The sequence below is a fragment of the Calcarisporiella thermophila genome (assembly GCF_041956535.1).
Source record: "Calcarisporiella thermophila strain CBS 279.70 unplaced genomic scaffold VTP21scaffold_2, whole genome shotgun sequence".
Lineage (NCBI taxonomy): Eukaryota > Fungi > Calcarisporiellomycota > Calcarisporiellomycetes > Calcarisporiellales > Calcarisporiellaceae > Calcarisporiella > Calcarisporiella thermophila.
This window is the reverse complement of record NW_027192192.1, coordinates 1,378,660-1,404,725: the sequence shown is the minus strand read 5'-3', so window position 1 is coordinate 1,404,725 and position 26,066 is coordinate 1,378,660. Positions and strand designations below refer to the sequence as shown.

The 26,066-nt window shown below is 45.9% G+C and overlaps 10 protein-coding genes across 10 annotated transcripts; 4 read left to right on the top strand and 6 right to left on the bottom strand.

Moving 5' to 3' along the window:
- Window positions 1–1,432: 1,432 nt before the first annotated feature.
- Window positions 1,433–2,117, bottom strand: VTP21DRAFT_4706 (uncharacterized protein; the record flags this gene model as incomplete). The annotated part of the gene is made up of 4 exons (XM_069395147.1): window positions 1,433–1,566; window positions 1,635–1,734; window positions 1,830–1,952; window positions 2,016–2,117. The coding sequence occupies 4 exons, from the start codon at window positions 2,115–2,117 to the stop codon at window positions 1,433–1,435; spliced, it is 459 nt and encodes a 152-aa protein (XP_069256314.1).
- A 386-nt stretch (window positions 2,118–2,503) lies between these two features.
- Window positions 2,504–2,884, bottom strand: VTP21DRAFT_4705 (uncharacterized protein; the record flags this gene model as incomplete). Its single annotated transcript, XM_069395146.1, has 1 exon — window positions 2,504–2,884. The coding sequence occupies one exon, from the start codon at window positions 2,882–2,884 to the stop codon at window positions 2,504–2,506; it is 381 nt and encodes a 126-aa protein (XP_069256313.1).
- A 730-nt stretch (window positions 2,885–3,614) lies between these two features.
- Window positions 3,615–4,708, top strand: VTP21DRAFT_4704 (uncharacterized protein; the record flags this gene model as incomplete). Its single annotated transcript, XM_069395145.1, has 3 exons — window positions 3,615–3,831; window positions 3,907–4,068; window positions 4,131–4,708. 3 exons carry the CDS (start codon window positions 3,615–3,617, stop codon window positions 4,706–4,708), a joined length of 957 nt encoding a protein of 318 aa, XP_069256312.1.
- An 812-nt stretch (window positions 4,709–5,520) lies between these two features.
- On the bottom strand, window positions 5,521–8,425 carry VTP21DRAFT_4703 (uncharacterized protein; the record flags this gene model as incomplete). The annotated part of the gene is made up of 7 exons (XM_069395144.1): window positions 5,521–6,100; window positions 6,187–6,359; window positions 6,436–7,020; window positions 7,095–7,459; window positions 7,533–7,658; window positions 7,729–7,869; window positions 7,933–8,425. 7 exons carry the CDS (start codon window positions 8,423–8,425, stop codon window positions 5,521–5,523), a joined length of 2,463 nt encoding a protein of 820 aa, XP_069256311.1.
- Window positions 8,426–8,742: 317 nt separating this feature from the next.
- VTP21DRAFT_4702 (uncharacterized protein) lies at window positions 8,743–9,734 on the top strand (the record flags this gene model as incomplete). The annotated part of the gene is made up of 2 exons (XM_069395143.1): window positions 8,743–8,872; window positions 8,959–9,734. The coding sequence occupies 2 exons, from the start codon at window positions 8,743–8,745 to the stop codon at window positions 9,732–9,734; spliced, it is 906 nt and encodes a 301-aa protein (XP_069256310.1).
- Window positions 9,735–9,776: 42 nt separating this feature from the next.
- VTP21DRAFT_4701 (uncharacterized protein) lies at window positions 9,777–10,571 on the bottom strand (the record flags this gene model as incomplete). The annotated part of the gene is made up of 4 exons (XM_069395142.1): window positions 9,777–9,932; window positions 9,989–10,347; window positions 10,413–10,430; window positions 10,508–10,571. The coding sequence occupies 4 exons, from the start codon at window positions 10,569–10,571 to the stop codon at window positions 9,777–9,779; spliced, it is 597 nt and encodes a 198-aa protein (XP_069256309.1).
- A 362-nt stretch (window positions 10,572–10,933) lies between these two features.
- On the top strand, window positions 10,934–12,853 carry VTP21DRAFT_4700 (uncharacterized protein; the record flags this gene model as incomplete). Its single annotated transcript, XM_069395141.1, has 11 exons — window positions 10,934–11,000; window positions 11,067–11,215; window positions 11,278–11,390; window positions 11,451–11,544; window positions 11,627–11,738; window positions 11,802–11,892; window positions 11,954–12,066; window positions 12,133–12,232; window positions 12,296–12,344; window positions 12,403–12,478; window positions 12,531–12,853. 11 exons carry the CDS (start codon window positions 10,934–10,936, stop codon window positions 12,851–12,853), a joined length of 1,287 nt encoding a protein of 428 aa, XP_069256308.1.
- A 243-nt stretch (window positions 12,854–13,096) lies between these two features.
- On the bottom strand, window positions 13,097–17,251 carry VTP21DRAFT_4699 (uncharacterized protein; the record flags this gene model as incomplete). Its single annotated transcript, XM_069395138.1, has 13 exons — window positions 13,097–13,119; window positions 13,215–13,622; window positions 13,690–13,987; window positions 14,068–14,250; window positions 14,325–14,503; window positions 14,574–14,749; window positions 15,262–15,928; window positions 16,009–16,128; window positions 16,190–16,508; window positions 16,575–16,599; window positions 16,675–16,734; window positions 16,804–16,889; window positions 16,979–17,251. 13 exons carry the CDS (start codon window positions 17,249–17,251, stop codon window positions 13,097–13,099), a joined length of 2,817 nt encoding a protein of 938 aa, XP_069256307.1.
- A 571-nt stretch (window positions 17,252–17,822) lies between these two features.
- VTP21DRAFT_4698 (uncharacterized protein) lies at window positions 17,823–22,751 on the bottom strand (the record flags this gene model as incomplete). The annotated part of the gene is made up of 5 exons (XM_069395137.1): window positions 17,823–18,001; window positions 18,062–18,246; window positions 18,321–21,267; window positions 21,329–21,383; window positions 21,447–22,751. 5 exons carry the CDS (start codon window positions 22,749–22,751, stop codon window positions 17,823–17,825), a joined length of 4,671 nt encoding a protein of 1,556 aa, XP_069256306.1.
- Window positions 22,752–23,790: 1,039 nt separating this feature from the next.
- On the top strand, window positions 23,791–26,034 carry VTP21DRAFT_4697 (uncharacterized protein; the record flags this gene model as incomplete). The annotated part of the gene is made up of 3 exons (XM_069395136.1): window positions 23,791–23,887; window positions 23,947–23,997; window positions 24,068–26,034. The coding sequence occupies 3 exons, from the start codon at window positions 23,791–23,793 to the stop codon at window positions 26,032–26,034; spliced, it is 2,115 nt and encodes a 704-aa protein (XP_069256305.1).
- Between the last annotated feature and the right edge of the window lie 32 nt (window positions 26,035–26,066).

Sequence of the window (26,066 nt, the reverse complement as noted above, 5' to 3'; positions counted from 1 at the left end):
AGCAGAAGACGGGCTAAATTTCTAAATTTCGTTTGCCGCTTTGATGCTATTACCTAGTGTCGAATAATAAACGACAACGGTGTTGAGTATACTATATATTGAAGCGTCTTTAAACCCGTTATGATGACTCCCGCGCTAGGATGGGCCAAAATCCTCGCCAAGAAATAGCTTCTTCCTTGGTTCCTTTTGCCCGGCTCGTCAGTCGGATATCCGTAAGTATCCCTTGCATTTACGTTATTAATTCTGTTCGTCGGCCGAGGGAGAAGGGTTGAATGGAATCTACGGGAAGCAAACCAGAGTCCCCGATAGAAAACATGCTCCAGTTGTTGACATGTTAAGGTAGAATTCTGGTCAAGCAAGCACGCGTATTCTTCTACCACGGTATGCGAGGAACGAGGATCTTAGGTGGCCATATCGAGCCCAAAATAAATTGTCTCTCGAAGTAGCAGAGTTTCCGAGGAAGTGGGGCATATGCAATGGATCCTGAACGGGAAAATAGCAACCGTGGATTGCCAAACTGAATGGAGAGTGCGGTGACGGAGACTCGAGTTTAGTGCCCTGACAGGCTCCATGTGTACAAACCGTTCAAATCAAAAGACTTGCAGTACGCTTTAAGTGCTTGCGCGTCTGGGTGCTTACACAAAGTGTGGCCTATTCGGAGGATCAAAGTCGGAGGTGGAGGGTGAAACTCGCCCGGCTCAAGGCCTGGCGTTCGTCTGTAGCCAGTAAGCTCTGCGACAGATAGCATCGGTCTTCACACTCTGCAAGGCAGTATACAAGATTACGCCCCTCGTTTGAAGTCTCCAGTACCTGAGCCATACTCTACTAACAACACATTACCACTGTCCCTAAGGGAGGAAAGAGAAAAGGGGAAATGCGAATGGAGTGTATATAGCGTTAGCAAACTAACACTGTATGTCAATGAATATCTATTCAATTTATTATATTGGTATATAAAGGTTGGTTTGGAGGAATGCAGAAAATTAACATGACCATTTTCCTATGTATATGAGGCCGCTCTATTTGCATGCACTCGCTTTTTAGGTACGAGCCACGGAGCGTTGGACCCCCATAGGTCTTTTGTCATGCATATTATAGTTTAGAAGAAAGTGTTATTGTAAAAGGGCGGCCCATATACAGGCAGCTCAAATTAGGGGCCATCTACTGAGGGCGTTTTGAAGAAATTTGATTCAGTGCACCCCTTATTATTGGGGGAATATCATGAGAACTTTTTGGACTTCAAGTGGACATACCACTCGGTTTTGGCTTGCGTCTTTATGGAGATTACACCTAGAGCCGATTCTTCGGCCATTACCCCAGTCTCTTCAGAAAAATGCAGACAAGATTTGGCTAAAATGACATCGATCACAGCGCAAAAGCTAGAGGACCAGAATGAGGATGAATTTATTATGGAGCACAGAGAAAGTTCACATTAGAGCGTGATTAGTTGGTAGGCAGTCGATGCCGCAGCTCCCATGAGGGTGGTGAGGGCGAGGAAATGGAATGCTCCCCGGTTCCGCTTGCTTGGGTCACCGGTTTGGTAGCCACGCGCGTAGACAATGCGTCCTATTCCATCCCCACCCAGACTCGGTCAAACTCTTGGCATAAAAATGTCAGGATTCATTCTTTCTTACCGAGAATCCAGGCTACACCGGCACCGGTGGCAATGTAAGGGTGCTTCAATCCGGAGATCAAGAGCGAGGAAATAAAGATGGGGTAGAATTCAAGGGTGTTCTAATTCGTTCGCAATAGAACCATTAGAATAAAAACATGGCTGCCCCTTGCATAAGCTCGCCAAGTGGCGAGCCCATTCCCTCAATATGGCATACCTGATGAGCGCGCTGATAGCAGTTGAAGATGTACTTCTTCTTATCCTCTTTCGCCTCGGCCGTATCAGCGTAGAGATAGGGATAAGGAACCTGGGCGCGCTTTCGCTGTCCTCCGACCGAGATCTGGAGAAAATCGCGCACAAGTTAATGTCGACGAGCCTAGACAGTATGGAAAGAAATAATTACCCCCAGGCCCATCAAGAGCACGTAGGAAGCAACGCCCGTCGCGAGAACGTAGCCGTATTCCTTAGGAAGCGCAAGTGTGATGGCAGTAGCAGTGGCAGACATGGTGTATGGTGTCGAAGAGTGGAGTGGAAAAAGTGGAATTAAGGATACAGCTTGGGTTAGTTTGATAATCGGGCAAATTAATATGGATCAGAAGCAGCATTTCGAGAGGCTTTAATATATACTGCCTCCGTGGGAGAAACGCCGGATTGGAGGTTACGTATTTCGCTCGGTGCGGCACGGGGATAAATTACAGCCGCGGGTTATAATACAGAAATCGCTCTTGGCATGATTGGCTTACGTATCGATGAGAAATAGTCAAAATTACCCTCGAACCTCGTCGAACACCTCGTGCAGAAGTTTCTAGCAAACAAAAAGGGAGACGTAATCGGGAGGGCGTGGAGACGCATCGCGGTGTTTGGTGAAACTGCCGAACACGTGGCCCATTCTTAGATGGGATAAGCCCTACTACCGCTTTCCCCACCACGCTTGGCCTCGCCGTTCTCGGCCAGAATGCCTTCGCTCTGGAAAAATCGCCCCCGATAGGCGTGAGATGGGCAATTTTCTATTTGAGAAGATGGAGCTGATGAATGGGGCTCCGCGGATGCATAGGCGCTTTTCAGAGCAGCAACGACATACCGGCGTCGTGATCTAGAGCCATTCGAGATCTCAACCTGCAACACACACAAAGCTTGTTTCTTGGGCGAGAGAGGCTGGCAATAGCGATCGGCATCGTGCTTTGAATAGCCTATCCCTCTGATCCACATTGGCTTCCTCTGCCTCGTTCGCTGGTGGCGGCAGTTTATGGGGAAGCCTCGCCCTAGAAGCATTCGTTGTTTGGATCTTTGGTGCGAAGAAGAGATCCAGGATCGAGGTTCCTGTACACTTCGAATGGGACTGCTATTCTGAAAGGCGGCAGAGCAACTTGTGGCTGAAATTAAAATCGCCAAATGCAAGCTGAGGAAATCGGCAACTTCGGCACAGCTGGACCTGTATTTCTCCAGTATCAGGTCATGGGTGTTTTCCGTTTATGGGGATCACTGAGTTGGAGAAGAGGAAAGAGCGAATCATGACCTTGGCGATGCAGTAGGATACTCAACGGCATCCCCCAAGCTAGCGCCCAACAATGGGGTTGGAGTAAACATCTATCCGAGGCATATTGCCTGCAGAAGAAGCCATCCGCATCTTTCTACCCGGCGTGACCGTTACAAAGCTATCTCGCAACGAGCTGCAATGCCAATAATAAACCAGGATGCTCTGGCTAGCGTGCATGCTTTGGGAAGGAGCTATTTGGATGACTTTCTTGTCGCATACCACATCCTACGCAGTCATAGAGCAGGATAGGGCCTTCATACCCCTAGGAGCTGTGCCTGAGAGTTCATGAAACTTTGATTTGAGGTGAAATTTTCCAACCCGACTGTGTGAAAACCTAAGCTTAAGCTTTGTGGATATCAGCGACAGTTGCAGTCACGCTTATATTTTAAAGCGTTTTCAAAGCATTTGCTCCTCACTTTCTCCCCCCATTCTTTTATTTTTTTTTGTCCATTCTACCGACGAACCATGACAGGGCACAATTCACTCGAAAGCATCAACACTGGCATCTACGAGGAGAGCGCTGCCTATATCTCTGCGCGCCTCCCCGATCATCTGAAGCCCCCCAAGCTTAAGGTCGGCATTATTTGTGGGTCTGGGTTGGGAGGCCTGGTCGACACCCTCGACAAGGAGACCAAGGTTGAATTCGCATACTCGGAGATCCCTGGATTCGTGGTGAGCACAGGTATGCTTCTGTCTGCTAGCATTAACCGATGCCGCCATCTCTAACATCGTTTTGACCCCATTCTACCAACTTTAGTCGCTGGTCATGCGGGCAAACTAGTGTTCGGTCTCATCGGAGAGGAGAAGACGCCTGCCATCTTCATGGTTGGTCGTTTCCACTACTATGAAGGTCATTCTTTGCTCCAGGTGACGCTCCCGGTGCGCGTTATGGCCCTCCTCGGCATCAAGACCCTGATCGGTATAGTGCTCGTTGTTTCTAGTCTGTTCCCCCATGCTAGCTCATCCCCATTCGCCCTATAGTTACCAATGCTGCCGGTTCGTTGAACCCCGATTTCGGGGTCGGTAATGTCGCCGTGCTCACTGACCACATCAATCTTGGCGGCCTCGCTGGCAATAACCCTCTGCGTGGGCCCAATCTCGAGCAGTTCGGTACCCGTTTCCCTGCCGTGTCCGATGCGTATACTTTCGCGCTTCGCCGCCTTGCCTTCCGTGCCGCCAAGCAGCTTAGCTTCCAACCCAAGGTCCTCAAGGAGGGTGTGTACTGCTACGTCGGTGGCCCCAGCTACGAAACTCCCGCGGAGGCCCGCTTCTTGCGCTCGCTGGGCGGTGATGTGGTGGGAATGTCGACCGTGCCCGAGATCATTGTTGCTAAGCACTGCGGGCTTCAAATTTTGGGCCTGAGTTTGGTCACCAACCAAGTCGTGGCCCGCCCGTCGCTTTCGGCAGAGGAGGCCGAAGAGCGCGGCGACAGCTTGGCCGATGGGCCCGAGTACACCGCGACCCACGAGGAGGTGTTGGCCATGAGCGCGAAGCGTGCCTTGGAGATGCAATCGCTGGTGAGCCGGATCATCGATCTCATCTCGCGCGAGAACCTATAGACCTACGTGGGGCGTCGACCTGGTTTCATCGCTCTAGACCGTGCTTCCTATGCTATTTAACGACCATGGAGTCGACTCAACTTCGAATTCATGTGCATTGTCTTTGATACTTGTTTTTCTTTACTCTATTTTATTTTTTAAAGGACTTTGGATCACAATAGAATAGAACTTTGGTTTTTATTTTCGGAAAATGAGGGGGATGCCCCAGGGCTCTAGCGAAGAATGAAAACTGCACCCCTATCGCGCTGTTTCTGTCGATGGGGTGGCGATGAATAGGCTCAGCCCTGAGAGGAGACGCTCAGCTAGGCAATCGGCACTCTCAAAATTCCTTATTAATAGTACCTCTTTGTTGCCCAGTTTTTTACACATGCCCAATTCAGATGGGCCCTTGCTCCACCCATGATCGCGTGAAATTTAACATGCTTCTATAGAATAGAAGGCGGGATACTATTGAACCCGTTGCTTTATTCCTGGGATAAGTTGATGGAGAGCCACTATCATTCATAAATAGTAGAGATAGTAAATGAGTAGACATGGGAGGGGAAAATACGAGAAAAACATATGGCGGCGGAAAGAAAAAGGAGAGGAAAAAAAATACATTCGTATGATACGGTATATCTATGAGGATAAAATACGCAAAGAAGCAATCGTAGCGCCAACGAAAAAAAAGATTAAGGAGCTTATCCGCTATTAAATATATAGATAGAGAGAGATATCTCCTTTCTTTCTTTCGTGGATAGGTTATACATACACACAACGTATACTGTCACAGCCCCAGGACGGCAGTAATCCCCCCCGACATCCTACATCCATTAGGAGTGCTCGTTTGCAATTCCGGCCAGACGCTCCAGAATGCTCACCAGCTCTTCGGGAGTCGGCACGTGCCAGCTCGCAAGCGTCTTCTTGGTCTCGGCCCCAATGGTCACCCGGAACTGATGGTACTGCTCCTCCTCCACGCCTCGGAGTTTCCCGGCGTTTTTGATGGCCCTGAACATATCCTCGTCGGTTTTGTCATCTCCTGCACACATCACAAAGTCGAGGGAGGAGTGGGCGGCGAGCAGCCGCTGCACTACTCCACCCTTATTGATCGAGATGGGGCGAACCTCCAGATTCTTCTTCCCGACCAGAATGTCGACAGGGAGCTTGGAGACGATCGCCTGCCGCAGGTGATTCTGGCACTCTTTCGCCTGGAATTCGCCGTAAGCCGGATCGGCCATGCGATAGTGCCAGGCAATGGAGCAGATCTTGTGCTCGACAAAGGAGCCCTGCGTGCGCTCGGTATAGTAGTTAAAGATAGCGTTGACCTCGTTCTGCCACGACATGTCGATCTGCTCGGTAAGGTTGATCCATCGGTCTACACCCGGGTTCTTCAGGAAGCATCCATGCTCGGCACTAATAGCATGGGGGTGAAAACAAAGGAGGGAGCAAAGAGTGAGAACTCGGCAGCTCGGGATGTACAACCAATCCACGCACTCTACCTTAGCCCAAGATTCCGCACGCCTCCCAGCCACTCCATGAGAGTTTTCTGGTCGCGGCCTGAGATCACCCACACGACATTGTGGGGGTCGTCGCACAGTTGTTGGAGCGCGCGCAGCATCTTCTCACTCGGCGTGGCCAAATGCGGCTGTTTCACTATGGGGGTCAGGGTTCCCTACAGGAGATGGAGGTCAGTGCCCGGTAGGTATCCTTCCTTCGTAAGGTCCAACGTAAAAGAGCCATCTACTAACATCATAGTCAAACAGGAGCAACCTCTTGCTGGTCGCTCGGTATTTCTCTATTAGCAATTCTACGTCTAGTAAGGGGGTTAGGTATCCTTGATCGGGAGTGCCCGCATTCGCAATGAGCTGGCGGATAAAGCTCGTGGCCCAATACTTGGCGGTGTGGGAGCTCACATGGTTGTAAAGTTGCTCATGCTTGATGATCTTCTCGTCGGCTGGGATTTTCAGGGATTCATTGATCGCATTGGCCACCATACTGTAGTCCCACGGGTTGACCTGGATTGCGGCGGCCAGGGAGCCCGCGGTGCCCGTGAATTCCGAGAGAATTAGCGGACCATGACCCTCTTTCTGACAAATGATATACTCCAGCGAGGTCGTGTTCATCCCGTCGCGGATCGAGGTGATGAGCGCAACGTCGGCCACCGTCAGCAGCGCATAGTACTCGTCGCGATCGATGTGCTGGTGATAGTGGTGTACTGGAGTGAACTCAAGCGAGCCATACGTGCTATTAATGCTGGACACCAGCTCCGATATTTTGTGCTCAAGTTTAACGGATTCGCGCACCCCCGGGCTTGTCACTTGGATCAACACAACCTAATGCATCCCCCAAAAGAGGATGTGAGCGTTGGGACGCTGTATAAATGTGAGGGAAAACCAGCTCTACCAACCTTTCCACGCCATTCGGGGAAATCCTCAAGGAACTTCTCAAACGCGGTGAGCTTTTGCTTCACCCCCTTCACCACGTCGAGCTTGTCTCGCGCCACAATAATCTTCTTTCCCGCGTACATCTCTCTAATGGCTTTCACCTTGGGGGCGACTCCCGGAGCCTTGCGCCATGCGTCCACTCGCTCTGCATCTATTCCAATCGGTGATGTTTGCACAACAACAAGGTGACCTTTTGCATCGACACCCAATGGTGTGGTATCGTAGCCGAGGACGCGTGTACAGCTACTCATGAAGTGGCGCGCATAGGAGTAGGTTTGAAATCCAACTTGGTTCGAGCCAAGGATTCCCTGTAGGATGTCCTCCCGTTCTACCGGGTAGACAAAGAGCAGTTTTATAAGTAGGATTCGAATTGATTTGCACAAGAGTCACGGAATACTTACTAGGAAGACATCTAAAGATCTCTGAGCTACAGAATGGTGCATGGTGGAAGTAGCCTATGATGGCTGCAGGAATAAGCCCGCGGAGCAGCTGAGGAAGCAGCATCAGGTGGTAGTCATGCACCCAAACTACAGATAATGAAAGTAAAATGGTTCACTGAATTTGCGTGGAAAGTAGGTTATTGAGACAATGCCATACTAATATCTTCTGGCTGATAGATCTCACTGATGGCCTGAGCGAACTTTTTGTTCACGGCCACATAATCTCCCCAGTAAAGCGATTGCTTTCGGGCGTCCATAGCCGTGTCCCACACGAGATAATGAAGTAGCGGCCAAAGCACTAATAAAAAATAAGGAGGCCGCCCTCAGAAGAGTTCACGGCGCTTATCTGATATAGGCTTACCTGTCTTGCAATAGCCTTCGTAGTGTCCCGCCGAGATTTTATCTTCCAGAAATACAGGCACAACCTTCTCTTCCCACAACCGTTCGCGTAAGCTCTCGCGATATGGCTGGTGGAGCTTTGCAGACTCCAGTGCCTCGCCCAGCTCGTTAGTGCACTGTCCCACCCACCCGACGTGAATCGATTCTCCCCATTCTCCACTGCTCTCCTGAAGAGAGCGGACACCCGCGTAGAGGGCTGAATGCCCACGGCGTGTCGTTAAACGCCATTTGGGCTTTTCCAGCTGTAAGAGGGGGGAGCTGTCGAGTTTCCCAGAACCACCCGGCGCCGGTGGCTGGGTGGGGACGCTGGCGGAAGACCTCTCAGAGATGCCATTCTGAAGAACGCAATTGTAAGGGACTTGGTGTGTGACGCTAATTATGCGAGGTTTGGAATCGCTTGTAGTCCGTGCGCTTGTGGAAGGACCGCATGAGTCGAGGGAATGCCTAGCCACCATTCTAATAATTTTAGCTGTGCAATGAGGATGCCAAGTATAGGGCGAATGAGGAGAGAAAATGACGGCTGGGGAAGATAAGCGAAGGCTCTGGAAACTAAGGGTGGGAGTTAAGAACACTCAGGAAAAAGAGGAAGAAAAAGGCAAGAAATTAACGCGGAGTTAAAAAGTTCATCGATTCCCATCTTATCTGCAAGGTCGTTCACAAAAAAGACCGTCACATGGACAGTGGACAATCGATTCATTTATGCCCTCCGTCATTTCCACGTGCGTGAGGATTTCTTCTCTTCTCATACGTTTGCCCTAGGCTAAAAACAAGTATGGACCTTCAAAAGGCGGTCGGTTATGAGTTCCCCCCTCAGCGCGTGCTTTACAATCGCCGAGACTGCATGCTCTATGCGCTCTCCATCGGCGTAAAAGAGGATGAGCTCAAGTATTTGTACGAGTTAGGTACGTGCCAATTAGAGGGGTGACTAATATAGACGTGGTGCACCATTTTTTTTCTCTAAATCACTCATGGTATCCCCGTAATTCAGATAAGGATTTTCGCGTTTTCCCAACCTATCCGGTGGTACTTTCGCTCAAGGGCGCAAGCTTCGATGCCACTGTCTTTGGCGCCGGACCCGGTGCAGTCTCCTCCATCCCCGGTTTGCCATCAATTGATCTCAAGAAGCTTGTGCATGCCGAAGAGCATATCGAGATTTTCCGTCCGCTTCCAACTCAGGGAGACATGGAGATGAGAAGTCGCGTGGAGGGTATTTACGATCGTGGAAAAGGAATGGTCATCGAGACCTCGAAAACGCTTTGCGATAAAGAGGGGAGAACGTACTCGCGTTCGGTGAGCCAGGTGTTTATCTTTGGAATGGGGGGATTCGGGGGTCCTAAGGGAGGCAAAAGCAGGCTGGTGCAGGTGCCCGACAGAGAGCCGGACAAGATTGTGGTGGACACGACAAGTCGCGAGCAGGCCATTCTTTACCGGCTCTCGGGCGATTATAACCCTCTCCATATTGACCCCACGATAGCGCCGAAAATCGGATTTGAGCGACCGATTCTTCATGGCCTTTGCACGTATGGCTATGCCGCTCATGCCATCCTTAAACATTTTGGCGAAGGATACGAGTTCAAGGGATTTGGAGCAAAATTCGCTTCGCCGGTGTACCCGGGAGATACACTGAGCACCAATGTGTGGGTTGTGGAGGATACGCCCACGAAGCGCGTGATCTCATTTGTGACTAAGGTGGGTAACCGTGTGGTGTTGGCCAATGGATACTGCCACCTAGCGAAGGCGGGCTCGGGGGGAAGCAAGCTGTAGCGAACTGGACAATGGGACAATGTTTACAAAAGGCACGGTTCTTCATAGTACTATTTTTATTTCAAGATTGTTCGTGTTTTTTTGTAGTGTATTTATTTTAAGCAAGGGAGAATTTATTTGGATTGGGTTAAAAAAGTAAACAACGTTATCATAAGGAAGGATATTATTCACGAATAAAGGCCCCTTGATTAAGCGATGCTAACCAGCACCACTATGCTAAAGATAGCCAGTCCTTTCAGAGATAGAGAGTGTACGGGACGATTCCCTGGAGAGATGTTGGGATTGTATGTGGGGATCGGTACCGGCCGGAGCGTGCGCAGTGATGGTCTTGTATCTTGAATCGAAGAGGTGGCAATCGATGGGATGGTTGGCGAAGAATCGCGGGAATCGGTGGCCAATGAAGCGGTTGGAGATGGGGTGGCAGCATTGTTCTCTGAAGAGGTTGCAGGTATCAAGGAAGGATCGGATATGGTTGCGACTGAGGATGCATCGCTAGGGGCTGAGGGCAAAGGCTTTGCTTCGTAATTTTGCACAATACAATTCTGATAACATTGAGCAACATGCAGAGCTTCCATGGTCCTACAACCTACTATGCAATTATAGGTTTTCTGAACTGGAAGAGAAGTGTGGTTTAGAAGAGCTAACTGAGGAGTATTGAATAAACGAGTTTCGAATTACCTGATTCCACACTGGGTTCTGGAGAAGAACATGAACAATTTACAAAGAGAGCGTGAGTTGGATAATGCCGAATAATGGTCGTTATTGATACTTACGGGCACAGGTTTCATGAATGTAACCCAGTGTGGATAGGGCTATGATGAGGGTGGAGAGCTTCATTGCGCGTGACAATTACTGAATGAATGGGGAGGGAAGTAGAAGAGATTTTACAAAATCGACAGCAAAGCCAGGGTAGAGGAAGAGGAGAAGGGGAGGGGGCGGTGGGGCCATAGTGTGGAAACTACTTTATATTGTCTTTGACAACTTGGGACTGAATCTATTAAACTTGTGGACGGATCTGTTCTAACGTTAATTTCTCCTGAAAATGGAAGTAAATACGTGTTTGTGGGACTTTTATCACCCTGCGTCACAGAAGTCACATAAATGAGCGAGGCATTTTCCTTCCATTTTTTATGGCAGAGGCCTGCCCATAGTAGTTTGCTATTTTAGGACACCCCAATACCAATTCTCGGCCAGAACCGATGACGGTCAATAATAGAGGCACTAAGCGACGAATGGAAAGTAAGGAGGCAGAGGCTAGGGTCAAAGGTGTGATTGTGATCTATTAGCGAATTATCCTTGCTGAAGATTTTAATTGTCGATAATTCCTAGTAGCAGCTCGTACTAGTGAAGCGGCGCAAATTCATCCTTTCTTTACGAAGATGAAGGAAAGAATATCGCTTGCATGGGGGGAGAGAGATGGTCTAATGCTAGCAGCTCACATGAATCCTGCGGGAAATGCTAAGATAGCGGCTTTTGATCTCGTAGGTAGATAGAATTTAATTGGGACAATACAGGCATTTACAAATGGGTTCAATTAATTCAGGACGGAACGCTCATTAAACCAAAACAAGGCAGGCGGCATCCGAAGGATTCCAGCGATTGGGAATGGTGGAATCCTGTCGTCCCTTTAAGATTGCGTAGCCTTCACGAGGAGGGGTAAAATGGATATTGATATAAGGATGTTGGGTTTACGACTAACTAAACTCTTTTTCATAGGTATAAAGTGGTTATTTTCACCAATCAAGGTGGGCTAAAGCATCAAAAAAGAAAATCTGATTTTAAAGAAAAAATGAATCATGTCGTTGCAGAGGTATACTATTGCAAGGGATTTTATTTATCTTTATTTTTTTATTTATTGATTTACTCTGTGATCTATATCACCCCACATTTAGCTAAACATTCCGCTGCAAATATTTGTTGCTACCATGTATGATTCCAATAGAAAGCCGCGAACAGGGATGTGGTCGAGTTTTTTATCCGAGCATAATAGCGGCATCGAAGTTGGTACATCGTTGTGACTCGATCACGCTATATTTGATACACTTGTTTAACTTGTTTGGAACACAGAACTAGAGAAAAGCTTTTATATCGGGGATGCCGCGGGGCGTGCCAAGGGATGGAAAAAAGGTGCGCCAGAGGACCACGCCTGTGTCGATAGGTGAGCTTGAGAAGTTGATATTTTCCTAATCATGCTGGCCAACTTTTACATTGATTTTCAGAAAATTTGCAGACAATATTGGCATCTCTTTCTCGACGCCTGAGGAATATTTTCTTGATGAGCCGATGGCCGCATTTAGCTGGGGAGATTTTGACCCTAGAGTCGAAATGGAGGGTTGGTAGTAAGACTTGGGTTCAGTGCCACTATTTATAGGCTGAACTGCTTTCATTTCTGGTATAGAACTATCCTCTGCAGCACTATCTCCTTCGGCTCTCTTTTCTGAGGAGGTGAAGCAAGAAATGATCATATTTGTGGGCTACCCTGCTAGTGGCAAAACATAGTAATTTCCACCTTCACAATCTTGGATCGATAAGGTGCAAACTTTTGTTTTAATTATTCATAGTTTTGCGAAGAAACGGCTGGTTTCTCAAGGATATGTCCACATAAATCAGGTATGCAATGCAGCTCTATCATATTTGCTTTATTCTCTTACATATCGATTTTCGACAGGATACTCTCGGTACCCGCCAGAGGTGCACTGTCGCTTGCAAGGCTGCACTTCAAGAAGGAAAATCCGTAGTCATAGGTATGAGTTGACGGCAGCAATTTTTCTTTCCTAGCTGACCTTGTTTTTCTAGACAATACCAATCCTACGGCCGAGGCCCGTCGAGCCTACATTCAACTTGCGAAGCAACACAATATCCCCACAAGGTGTTTTTGGTTCACTGCTTCCGAGGCTCTCGCGAAGCACAATAACCAGTTCCGATCCGAGGTCCAAAAGGCAAATCCGGTGCCGGAAATTGCATTCCGAATGTATGCATCGAAATTTGAGGAGCCCAAGATGGCTGAGGGGTTTGGCGAGATAATACGAGTCAACTTTGCCTTTGATAGAGAGGAAGAGGAGGAGGAGAAGGTGGGTCGAGCATCTAACTGGACGAAGTGGCGGAAGTGGTATTTATAAACGTGACTGTAAACTGGAGGCCGTGTATATTTTATTCAACAGAGGCCCATTAAAGAGAATAGCATACATTTGCATTTTGAATCAAAATACAGCCAAAAAAATTAGTGAACCGGCTGCTATTGTTTATTCGTTTGAGTAACGAAGCGGACGGAAATACAAACGTTTCAAGAATGAATGGAAAGATGAATAAATGAAGCGAGGATGATGGTATGACCAGAAAATGGGTGGTTTTGCCGAGATTCGTTAGAGTTCGGCCACATAGTTGGCTAGTTGATTAGAGGAAATCAGTAAATAAGGTCACCAACTCTCTTTTCACGGAGTGACCGTAAGAAAAGGTGCCTACGAAGTCACCCATGCTTACCTGGAAAGACTCCCGTTTTCCCATTCAGCCTACCCGTCCACCAGTCTTCCGAACTCTGGGTGCGTTCCAATACTTCTATCTTGTCATCTTTATGGAAACTTAGATCTCCTTCCGCCTGTGCCTCGTAGTCGTACAGGGCGACCACATATTTCTTTAATGTAGGCTTGGGCGCAACGGGAGGGGATACAGGGGGACCTACTCGTGTGCTTGTAGTTGGCGCCGCGCTTAGATTGGAGCTAGAGCTAATAGAGTTGGGGGGGGGATAATTAGACCCATATTTCCGATCTCCAAAAGGGGTAGCGTGACTTGTCGGAGAGTAGGGGGGGAGAGGCTCGTCATGGGGCTCCTCTGACGAGATAGAGGGTGCATGAGCGTGGCCGAACTTGCTGCGAAAGTGCGAGGACGTTGCTAATGTAATAATAGCAATGTATGCTTTTCACTAAATAGCTCCTCTATGGAGGAAAAATAATCTTACCCTGGGCTAGTGCTTTTCGCGATAATAGTGTCATCTCGTCCAATTGGGCTTGTATTTCATTCTTTCGGCGATCGAAAAGCAGGATCGTATCGGTATCCAGGTCGAAATATCCTAATGCCGCGACTTCGTTCATCTTCTGCATTAAAATGCCTTGTATCCGATATTGCATTTGGTACAAAAAGGAGAAGAGCGGATCTGTGAACTCATTTTTGAGGTGGAAGAAAGTTGGAAGCTGCTCTTTGAGGACGTTATTATAGTAGTTGTATTCTTGAGTAGCTTGTTCATACTGAGCTTCCAACTGTTAAGCAGACAAAACCAAAAAGAGATAGATGAATAAACACTCCCTAATGCCCACAGCAGAGTAACCAAAATATCTACCTTAAACATGGCTCTCTCGTCGCTCAAGGTTCGTTCTTTCTTGTCTTTCAACTTCTTCAGAGAATTTCTATAGCGATCGTAGTCAAGGACCTTATGATTGCGCTTAACAATTGTTTTTCTTATCAGCTTCATTATCTCAATCAAATCGGCAGTGGGCCTTATGACAAGTCGATCCATCATGTCCTATATATTTTTTTTGAATCGCATTATATCTTAGCCTCAGCGCAGGTAAGCTACAGCGCATATAATTTGATTACCAGCTCGGGGATAAGAACGTCTCTTGTCTCCGTCATTAGCGTGCAGTACTGTTGTATTGCGGTCATAGATTGGGGTGAGGCTTGCGGCCGTCTCGCAACGGATCCATCGTCACGACCATCAATAGGTCCATAGAGCTCAACTAAAGTTTCAGCAATGGTTGCCTGATGATTAAGCAGTGCTACAGCATGGTATATGAAATAAGTGGATTATTATATATGAGGCGATTGTAATCACTTATATATGTATACCCATGATCCCATCGCGATATTTAGCTGAATCCGTGTGCAGTCTTCCAGCAACGCGCTCCAAATCCGAGAACTTGGCTTCTAACTGCTTAAACTCGGTGTCATTTGTTTCCTCCGAGTAGCCGGTTGCAGCCAGAAATTGATGTGGAAGACGCGAGACGGCCTTCTGGATCCCTTTCCTGTTATTCGAGGAAACATATTTTTTATCAAATTGCATGGTAAATGGGAAATTTCTCTTAGTTAGAAATGAAAACGCAAGAAACTGACCAGCTCATGGTGATGAAAATTTCTTTTTCCTAGGTCGAGTAGGCTTATGGTATTTGATCAGATTAGTCAGTTGGAAAGAAGTTTTGATTTGATTCGGAAAGAACTAACTAGATATACGCCAAGGGTCCGATTTTGAAAAATTGCCACTGATCGTAATAAAAACCCAAAATGAAATTGTTGTATTTACTATAGTAATGTATGCTAAATTAAAATTATCCATAATTCAATGTAGTGGTATAAACAATGGAGAGAAAATAACACAAATAACAAGGTAACATATGCATATGACAAAATAGTATTTCTGGCAGGGATTGATAGAAACATTGAACAATGAGGGATATTACATATGAATAAGTATAGACAAATCAAGGAAAAGGGAATTGATTGGGGAGGGAGGGAGGAGGGGGATTAAAAATATGCATACGTTGTACCAATAATACTTCTTTTCCTTTCCAGTTCTCTAGCGGTACCGTAATATTGTGACATTTTATGCTTCTGTATTGCTTGCTGGTGTTGTTGCCGTCGTCGACGTGCAGCCAATGATCCATCCGAATGTCGCACCCTTAGAACTGAGAAAGAGGGCGAGTTTCTTGGGGACTGCCCAGATTCTAACGCGGTGACCGAGGAAGATCTCGTGCGTTCTTGTCGTGGTGATGCGATAATATCGAGAGATGCCAAGATCTCATCTGTCGATGAGATACTCTCTTCGTCTGCATCATAAAACATAGTGGCTCGTCCGGCAGTGGAATCAGTGGAGGAGCGACAACTTGATGGTGGTGTCATAATTGAATGTAGCGAAGAGCGAAGTGGGAGAGTTTTAGTTGAGCGGATTGAAGAATAGGCTCCGAGAAACTTTTCGGATGCTCTTCTCCTTGGCAATTGGAGTTCAGCAGGTTTTTGGCCAAACACCAAGTAATAGTTGATGTAGGCTTGGTGTTTTTCCAATTCCTCATGACACTTTTCAATTAGCCGCTCTTTGAGGGGGTCAGTGGCAAGATCAAAAGGGAGTTGCTGTGATGGCTGCTTGAAAAGTTGCGCCTGAAGCGGGAGAAAGGTATGAGCGTGGGTATTTCCGATGTTTTTGCCCCATTCTAAGAAGTAGAAAGTAACATGTTGATAATTATGTAAAAAAAAATTAACTAGGAAAAATAGAACAAAACAAAAAGCTTACCTCCTAGTGGAAATGAGAGACAGCTCTTCTTGATTTCGGTAAGGCCAATCTCACCAAACAAACCGCCCAAGCCTTTTGCCGCGTGAGGATTCACATCGTAGTTTCGTAATATTCCATTTACTAATAATTAATGATAGGGTTATTTCTAGCTTTCTACCGACCATTAATTATCAAAGCCAACCATGTGAAAGAAGTTCGCGCATTTTTGTTCCACCGCGATAGACTTTGTTATCTACGTCTAAAAATTCGATCCACCCATTCCCAGGCCGAGCAACTCGCACTGCTTCAGTTAGCAACGTGGTTAATTCAGCAGTTGGCAACGAGAGGAGGATCATGCGGTGGTAGACAAGGGTAAAAGCGTTGTCCTCAAAAGGTAAATGCATATTTTTGAACCCGATAATCTGAAAGCTGGAGTTGGACGGATGGGGGCCTCTGGCCACAGCTGGGAGAGTTTGATCTACCCCAACAATATGGGAGCGAGGATACTTGAGAGCCATTTCCTGAAAAAAGAAAAAAAAAAAGATTAAGATAAACTAGGGTATGTTACATAAGTCGTTAACACTTACAATGACCCAAAGTCCATCTCCACATCTAAGTGAAAAAAAAAATAAAAAAACCATGAGCTCTAAATGCAATCGTTGATAATAAATTTTAATATTATCCAACCCTATACACAACACTTTTGTTCCTCGTTCAAGCGCGCTTTCTACTGGCGAAACGAATAGCCTAGTTTTAATAATGGGCTCACAACTCAACAAGGCATACGTGACTGAGTTCGGAATGTACAAAGCATACCCTTTATATGTTGCCAAAAATAATCGATGCTCCAACAATAGCCGACTCCTATCCATTGTCTCCAAGAGCACGGTTCGAAGAAGAACCTATCGTTCCAAACATCGCACCAAACAAAAAAATACAAATTCAATACATACAATCCCATCTCTGTGTAATGCCTATATGTATTCCATACCTTTGCATTATCGTGTATCAGCTTCTCTCCAAGATTATGTACCATATACTCTGGATCAACCGGGTTAACCATACTTAAAGGCGAAGGAAGAGGCGATTCATTCTCGCTCGTTTGGTCTAGTTCAAGAGGAGGTGCAGGTGGTGGCCGTGGAGGGGAAACAGATTGAGTCTTGAGTACTTTTTTGTACTTTCTCTGCTCGGATTGATCGTGGGGAGGGGGCGTGGTGGGACGGAGCAGTTTTGCACCACGCTTGAAAAGCCCAAAAAATGACATTTCTCAATCTCTGACAAAATGTCAAAAGTTTGCAAAGAGCAGTGATTATAAAGAGATCAGTTAAGGCTCCACAGTGAACCCGGGCTTATTGTGGCTGCTTTAAGGCACGAAGTAGTATGCTAATTGCCTAAAACGAAATCCAGGCCCAGCTCAGTACCGAATCAATTAGGAGCAGATATTTTGAACAGAAAGGAACAAAGGGTATACGGCACGAAGTGCGTGGGGACACGCAAGATGTAAGGAACTGGACTAACAAAATGTAAACGAAAGGGAAAGGAAAAAGTTGTGGCCACTTAATACCTTGTCGGAGACTCAAATAATGATCGAGATTTCATTTTAGCAAAAACAATAAAAAATATGCAGTGCTTTTTGTTAATTAAATTAAGACGGAATGGTGGATGCTAGCGGACGCAGAGAAATTAATAAGGGATTAATGATAAAAAAAAGAGCTGCCAACAGTAAAAAATGCGTAATAAAAAGGTTATATCTCCATAATGTCATAAAGCTATCATAAAATAAAACAATTACAATACAACAGAGAGGAAGAAAGCCCCTCTCAATTGTGTGCTTTTCAGCTCATAGGCAGTCGTACTGCAACCCCAGTGGGGATCCCAGGAAAGAGGGCGTTTACTATTTCGTCGAGTAGAATGTACATTAACTGTTGGTTAAGCCGCCGGTTTTGGAAAACTGCAAAGAGACGCCGCGCGCCACGACGCGCATTCTGCCGGCCAACCATATTTCCTATCAAGTCTAATATATAAATCGAGTTAGTGGGATTTCCTACTGCAATCGGTACTGTATGGTCGCTACCGGGTAACCAGGTCGACAGCTTTCGGTTGGCCTCCATCTTTGTATGGCGTTTCTCCTCCTCTGAACGCACAGGTTTCGGGCCGCGAGGACGCTCGCCCTCGGGCCACAAGCTATCCGCCAGCTTGGTGATAATCTGAGCGATCTGCTCCTCAGATGTGAGCTGCTTAGCCGTCTCCCGTAGTTTTCTATGGTTGCGTATAAGAGGTTTAAAATATATTCTCATGCGTGCTTATCACGGATCTAGAAGACTAAGACCCACCTTTCGATCGTTCCGCCGAGGATCTGTTGCAAAATGATGACAATTGCTTGCCGTCTTAGCCAGTTATTTTTATCTTTCAACTCAAACAGTTCTATGAACAAATCACATAACGGCTCCGTTAGCGGTGTGACTCCCTCATTTTCTATGGCCTTTAGGTTTCCTTCGGATATCGAAACCGACCGTTCCATTGGCGAAGCGGCAGCTTGATTCTCGTCGGAGATAGACGATGAGTTCGATGCAATCGCGGCAATGGCGTCGGCCGGTAAATCTTCTAAATCCTCTGTGGCGAATTGGAATACTTCTTTGCCCAACCGCTGCGTTATTAAATCAAGCATGGAGGGACCCACGAGGATATCGTTCATGTCCTCGGCCATAGTTTTATAAATATGCCGCATAAAGCCGGAAGATTTACGCTTAACAAGTGAGCGCTGCTTAGAGGAGGTTGAGGCAGCAGAGGAGGATGAAGTAGAGGTATTTAGAGGTTCTTCGTGACGGCCAGCAGATAGGAATGGAAATTTGCGCGATATTTCTGAGCTGCTACTTTTGCGATGACGGGATTTCCATCTGAGATGGAGAGGGGTTGGGGAAGACGCCGGTCGCTGCCGCTTTCCTGATCGGGAATTTTCATCCCCCTCATTGTCTACAGCAAACTTAGGTAACGACACATTCTGTTGACAGAGAAAAGCACGAAGTTCCTGACTCTGGCAAATCTCCCGATTCTGGATAAGCGCCTGAAGATACTTTTCAAGTGCAAGTCGACGGCTTTCAACAAAACTTTTTTGTAATTTGTAGAGCATCAGAATGCGCTTGCCGGGAAGCTCGAAATGTTTTGCGATAGGGAACTGCGACTTGAGACGCTGATGGAGCGCAAAAAATTCGCTATATCGCCTTGCCACAATCCATCCTGACGCATATTCGCCGTCCGGGCCAAGCTGGTGTACCTCAATTACATAGAGCGCAAATTCCTTTCCTGCCTCATCCACGCCAATGGTACTGCTTGTAATATTCACCGTTGAACGACCTGGCAAAAGCATGTTTTCGGATTCCTGAAGCTCATATTGACTTTTTTGGTACAAAAGTTGTTGCATCTCACGTCGAAGAGCTTGCTTTGATTTTTTAAGAATTCGTAGTTCATGTTGCTTGTGCGCCCCGTGTGCCTTGCGGATTAGAGTGTCCAATATGGTTTCCTGTTGTTGAATTCGCTCTACTTCGGCAGCTAACTGCTCAATCTTAGCAGAAAGCATTAGATCACCAGGGGGGGCAAGGTGGACATTAGCAGTCAAAGAGGTGAGTCCAACTTCATCAGTGTTTCCGTCCTCTTCTAAAATTGCCTCATTTTCCTCTCGCTCAGACTGAGGACCAGTATTTTCGTTAGCTTGCAGCTCGTCGTATCGTTGAGCCGATGGGATGTCGCTATTGCTCGCTATGCTGCTTGCGTTGCTTGAATTACCAATGCTATCAATCACATTAGCCATCATAGGAGAAGGAGATGCAGTAGGTCCTGACGAATGAATTGCGCTTGGTAATTCTTGAGAAGTCACGCCAGAAACATTGGAAATCTTAGTTGCGGCTGCTTGATCATTTTTCCTTCCTTGAAAAGGCGTTTCTTCCTCTTTGCTTGCACTACGCATAATCGAGCTGAGTGCATGTTCGAGTGCCTCAAAGGCATGAGTTCGCCACATAAACCCAGTTGCGGCGGCTTTAGTAGTGCTTGTGGATGAAATTGAAATGATATCATTAGCAGGGTTCGATGGAGCCGAAGTGGTTGGAACAATGGAAGCGGAAGGAGGAGGCGGAGGTGGTGGTGGAGGTGGCGGTGGTGGTGGAGGTGACGAATCAGTACTTGCATTTTGGCTACCATTCTCATCCGTTGCAATGGTTTGTTGAACCGTATCATTAGGCTCTCCCCCAACCTTACCCAGAAGAGAACTAGTACGCATTCTCCATATAGGCGGTAAAAAGTTACTGGATTGTGTTTGGAGCGAAAGTGTTCTTCTCGTTAAGAACGACTGAGAAGTCGCAGTAGCTTCAGCAGTGGTTGTGGCCGAGGTGGTCGAGTTGGAGGTAAAAAGGGGTATCCCCATTGGAAACAGATGCCCACGAGAAATGGAGTCCCAGGACAAAGATCGTTTTATATCGGGAGCTGTGCTGTCGGTGACGATGGACCGAGTATTCTCAGCGCTTGGCGATATGTTGTCTACACGAAGTTCATTTGAGCTCTTTTGATTATTTGGTTTCTCTGTTTCTTTTTCTTCAGAACGTGTGCTGTCTAGAGTGAGAGGCGGACTAGCTATGGTTCCCGTAGGAACAAGTACGGGAGAGCTATCTGAGGAGAACTTTGTTTCTCTTCTGGACGAATTAATAGCAGTAGAAATCTTATGCGATGTTGAGGAGTTCGAGCTAAGTGACCTCTTTTTTCTAGTATATGTCTGGCGTTTCTCTGTGGTCGTGACATGACTCGCAAGAAACTTGTAGTACAGATCGCTGTGCGCAAATACGGGGAAATCCTCTTTTTCCATGACGCGAAATATCTCCTCTTGAGCTCTGAAGATGGCCTCTTTTGCTTCTTTTGCAGATACCTTAGGTGAAACGTCATTGTTCGCACCGAAAACGAATGATTTAATTGTCTCAAGGATAGAAGATGATATCGTAAGATGCTGTGGAGCGTCAGCTGCAAAATAGAGATCATATATCTTGCGCAGATCTTGCCGAAACATTTCCGCGGCCTCGATAAATTTTTTTCTACTCTCCTGTTCCTCTTTATTCGCCCAACTCTGAGACTCCTCATCTTCATCGGAAGAGAAGGGGCCATCCTCACGCAGACCAAACCCTTCTATTATCAACCAGAATTGCACACGAAGTATGGCACCTCTACGGTCCATAAACTCCATAAAATATGACTGGCCAGAAGGGTTGGAGAGCACATCAGAAAGTGTGATTTTCTGAACTAAATACAATACCCATTTTTAGTGCGGAATAATATATTAATCAATTCAAAATCTGCCTACTTATATTGCTACCATTTTTGTGTCCGCTTTCCATTGAAGAAATCGTTCCTCTTCTCTAGAGTCCAAAAAAATTAGATTAAAAAAATGCGCGGTGAAGAGGCATGAAAACAATTATCACCTCCACATAAGTTCTTCCTGAAAGCGCAGCGATTCGTTTCTCAGCCTGCCGCTTCGCCAAATAGAGTCGGTTTATATAGACATTAATATCCTCTACTTTTTCTCCATTCACAATCTCGTCCTTTTTGCGATCGACTATCAGCGACTTCTTTTTCCGGATTTGTGTCACAATATCATTACGGATACGCTTGATATCAAGTAAGTTGTTGCATTGCTTAATCATGGCTAAAAAATCATCAAAAGAAGCAGGGTCTTGGCGTGGTGATTCCCATGGTTCCTCATCGCCTGTGATTTGGCCATTGTCCGGTGTATCACCATCACTATAGACCGTTTCGAACTCGTTTGCATGCTTGTCGAGGGCTTCACGAATCTTTTTAACCATTTTTTGTTCGCGAATAGCTATACCTATATGGCGGTTGATAATCTGGTTCCAGCAGTCGGGATCCGATAGAAGCCCAATAGTTGGCAAAAGAACTGCGCATGCAATCACCTCGCGTACAAGATAACGGAGCGGCTTGCTTGACAACTCTCGTGAGGGCACAATCCTAGGCAACATCAAATCCACCACTGCGCGCAAATAGGATGATTCTGAGTCCTGCGTTGAAAGCGCAGTTGAAAGTGCAGGATGAAGATCCCCGTTTTTGTATCGTCCAGCAAGCATTAGATCGAGCTCATCTGATTCAGTGAGATTTCTTTCGAGGGAGCTTCCTCGAAGTGCTTGTTCGGCCTTTCGAAACTCGTTGATATGCGTCGTAATTCGAGGGATCAGACGGTTCAACATGATATGTAGCCAATCAAGTCGCTCAATACGTTCACGAAGGACTATGAGTGCTTGTCGCGTAGTGGAATCAACTGCATTTGGGAAAGCAGGCTCATCACTAATATTTTGAAACCATTGCTTTATAAAGTCACGGATGATATAGTCTAGCAAAATGCTGAGAGACTCGTTAACAGCAGGATATCCATCCGAAATTATTTGCTGTTTTAAGTAGGATCTCTCCTCCGCACGACGCTTTCGTAAATTGGACCAAACAGCGGGTGAAGTAAAATTAAGAGGTGGAATGTGAGTCTCGAGAGGGGAGAGGCGAATCGCAGTATGGTGTAGGCCATGCCTTCTTTTGCGATAGCGGAATAAGAAATACGAGATAAAAATATTCAAAAATATGAGAACAACTAAAACGAAGCAAAACGCAATTGGAATCAGGCCGATGTAATAAATATAGAAAGGTTTTTGAGAAGCAAGGAAAGCAAAGGCAAGAATGCCGGTTATAGTGCCTGCAGTTTGTATTGAAGGCGGCCGCTTCATCAGAGGATATTTTGTATTGATATAATAAATACTTAAGTCTGAGGGTCTGAGGATCCTTGTGAGAAGTGCTCAGTAGATGGCCAGATTCTTCCCAAACAATACCATTCTACCCTTTCTACAAGTTTCTAGTGAAGACCGCGACTCTTAGCAATAAATGTGAAGGGTGTGGCTTAATCAAAATTGAATGATAATTTAACTACTATTGATAGTATTGATAAATTATGGAGGGATTATTTATAGCGAAGAATATTTTATTACAATTCATACTGCTTCACCCAAGAATATCTTCTAAGGCAATGAATCATATCTACTCGATACTCAACCCATTCATCAAGTATGATAAAAAGACTTGCCAACCTATTTTCCGGTGCACCTTTTAGGAAAATCTATCGCTTGTAGAGAGATTTACACGCATAATATCAAACAGCTGCCGTACATTATAAAACTGATGGCTAACTTATTTAGCTAGGGACTATGGATATTAACCAGGACAATATGATTTTACAATGATCGAAGCTTATTGTAGGGATCTTTCAATATTATCCCGTTTTATTACTTACCGTTGTGATTCAAATAACTAAGCCAACAAAGTTAATCCTGATGATATCTATTACATAAGTACATTTTCATAATTAAAGGTTCACAAACTTACCCCACTAAACTCCTTATGAACTTATTCACGGGGATACCAGATATCTCCTTTATATAACATGCATAATATCATTAAACACTCTGTAGTTGTATTTTTTCATTTAGTTGTGCTTGTGCTATTAAAATACCATAAAAGGTTTCCGATTTCCTTCCTAGTTCAAGCCTGATCCCACTATTTACCCCTTCCTAACTCTTGGGTTGTTTCTCGACTCTCATCGGTTTACTCTGCTGATATATCGATCCAAGAGAGTATATCATGACATCTAAATTTCGTTCACGAAATGGTGATGGGAGCCGAAGATACAGGTCTCTCTCCAACGGAAGCATAGAAGAAATAAGTGAACGGGATGATAGCTCACCTAGTTGGAGAAACAGGTGTGCAAGAAGCATGTCCAAGGCCGTAAAGAGATGGGTACCAGTGGTAGAGTGGCTACCTGCATACAAATGGCGGGAAGATCTTATTCAGGACCTGATTGCTGGGGCAAGTGAGTGATTCATTTAGTTTTGTTTTTCTCTCAATTATTATACAAATTGAATGAATTAGCTATTTCGACTGTGATCATTCCACAATGTATGGCATATGCAATGTTAGCGGGTAGGATGCATGCTTTCCAATTCTAAGCATCTCCATTGTAATTAATCCTCGTAATTTGTTACCTTATTAGAACTTCCCCCTGTATACGGACTCTATACATCCATTGCTCCTATTCTGATCTATTGCGTTTTCGGCACAAGCCGCCACTTAAGCGCCGGAACCTTCGCTCTCACTTCTTTATTGCTTGGGCAGGCTGTCACAGATGTCCTCAAATCGTCATTAAGCGATCCAAATACCCCGATTGATAATGCATATTTTACAAGCACCGCACTATTAATCACCTTTTTTGTCGGCGCAACCCAAATCGTCTTTGGTCTCTTGCGACTTGGCCGATTCGCAGCATCAAATTTACTACCGGACCCACTTGTCCTTGGGTTCAATACTGCAGCTGCAGTTCACATTAGCAGTTCACAGTTGAAGCACTTATTTGGATTCCATATCCCGAGATCTAAAGGCATTTTTGTGCTTTTTAAAGTTTGGAAGCACCTACTTTTTCATCTCAAGGAGACAAATATTATAACACTCATAATCGGTCTGGTAGCCATGGCACTATTACTTGGGATCAAGCAACTGGAGAATGTGCGGAGGAAAAAGCTCTTAGTCCAAAAGCAGCTGGAAGAGATGAACCGGAGATTCAGTCAAAGCAGCCAGTATAGAAGTGGAGAACATAATCTGGAAGCACCAGATTTTCTAGGTCAGGAAGAAGCTCTTAATACCGATTATTATCAAACTCTGGGTATACAGCCTACTGCTCCCTTCTCTCTTCCGCCTCCTGCTACAGCTGTAGCATTACCGGAACCTAACAGTCAAATTCCGCATGTTGAAAGTGCCACCAATTTGTCAATGCACACCCTTGCAGAAGGACCGGATCAGGAATTAACCGGAGAGAGAGAAAACGTTCTTAAGTCGTCTTTATCAGATCCTCAGAGCTCGAGCGCAGATTCCCCATTATCTATCGGAAGGGATGAAACGGAAGTTCAGATAGAAGTTGGGGATAAAAGATCCAAGCAAGCGAAAGGGCAGATTAAACCGAGGGATGTGGCAAGCAATATTGAGGAGGATGAGGTTCAAATCGATGACAATCGGCGTAGTGGCGAAATCTCAGGAGAAGCATCTACGATCAATAGTTCCAACGCCCGATGTAGTGTCCTCACTCTGATGAAGAAGCTAACAAACACCTGGTCCTATATACGCTCAAATACGCCATCTAGCCACATTCCGCTTCCAGATGTGCTCATGACCGTCCTCTTCTTAACAACTGTTAGCTTCGTGTTTAAATTTAACCAAAAATTTAACGTTTCTGTGATTGGTGATATCCCCCAAGGCCTACCCATCTTCCATGTACCGCTCGATATGCTTTTGAATCCACCTGCTGATTTGGAGTTTACACCATTGCTACTCATTCAACCAGTGCTCGTAATTTCCGTAGTGGCTTACGTGATGACAATTTCTATTGGAAAGCAATTTGCGAAACAATTTAAATACTCTGTTGATCCAGATCAAGAGCTAATCGCATTGGGATTGTCCAGCCTAGGTGGCAGTTGTCTCTCTTCCTATGTATCGTGCGGCAGTTTGACTCGTAGTGTGATATTGGCGCAGACTGGTGCACGTAGTCAATTAGCGAGTTTTGTAGGGGTTATCGTAGTGATCCTCACGTTACTCTGGTTAACTCCGCTCTTTTACTATCTTCCGCAAACTGTGCTTGCAGCTGTTATTATTAATGCATGTGTTGGGCTTCTCAGAGGACAACTGTTTGAAGGGTGGCGCATGCTTCGGATGGGAGACAAACGTGGAGCATTGTTGTGGTGGTCCACCTTCCTGGGTGTGGTGTTTTTGAGTGTTGAGGTGGGAATTATTGTAGGGGTGTGCTTCGTACTAATTCTGCTCGCGTATGATGGATGGAGGAAATATAGAGAGAATAATGAAGGTCAACTTAATATACCGAGAAGGAGGAGAGGAAGTCGCGTGAGAAGCATCTCGCCTGACACAGGATATTCTTCGGATGAGCCTTTACTGTTTGATACAGAGGAAGAGTGATGAATTGGATCCAGCTCAATCGTTTAGTTCAT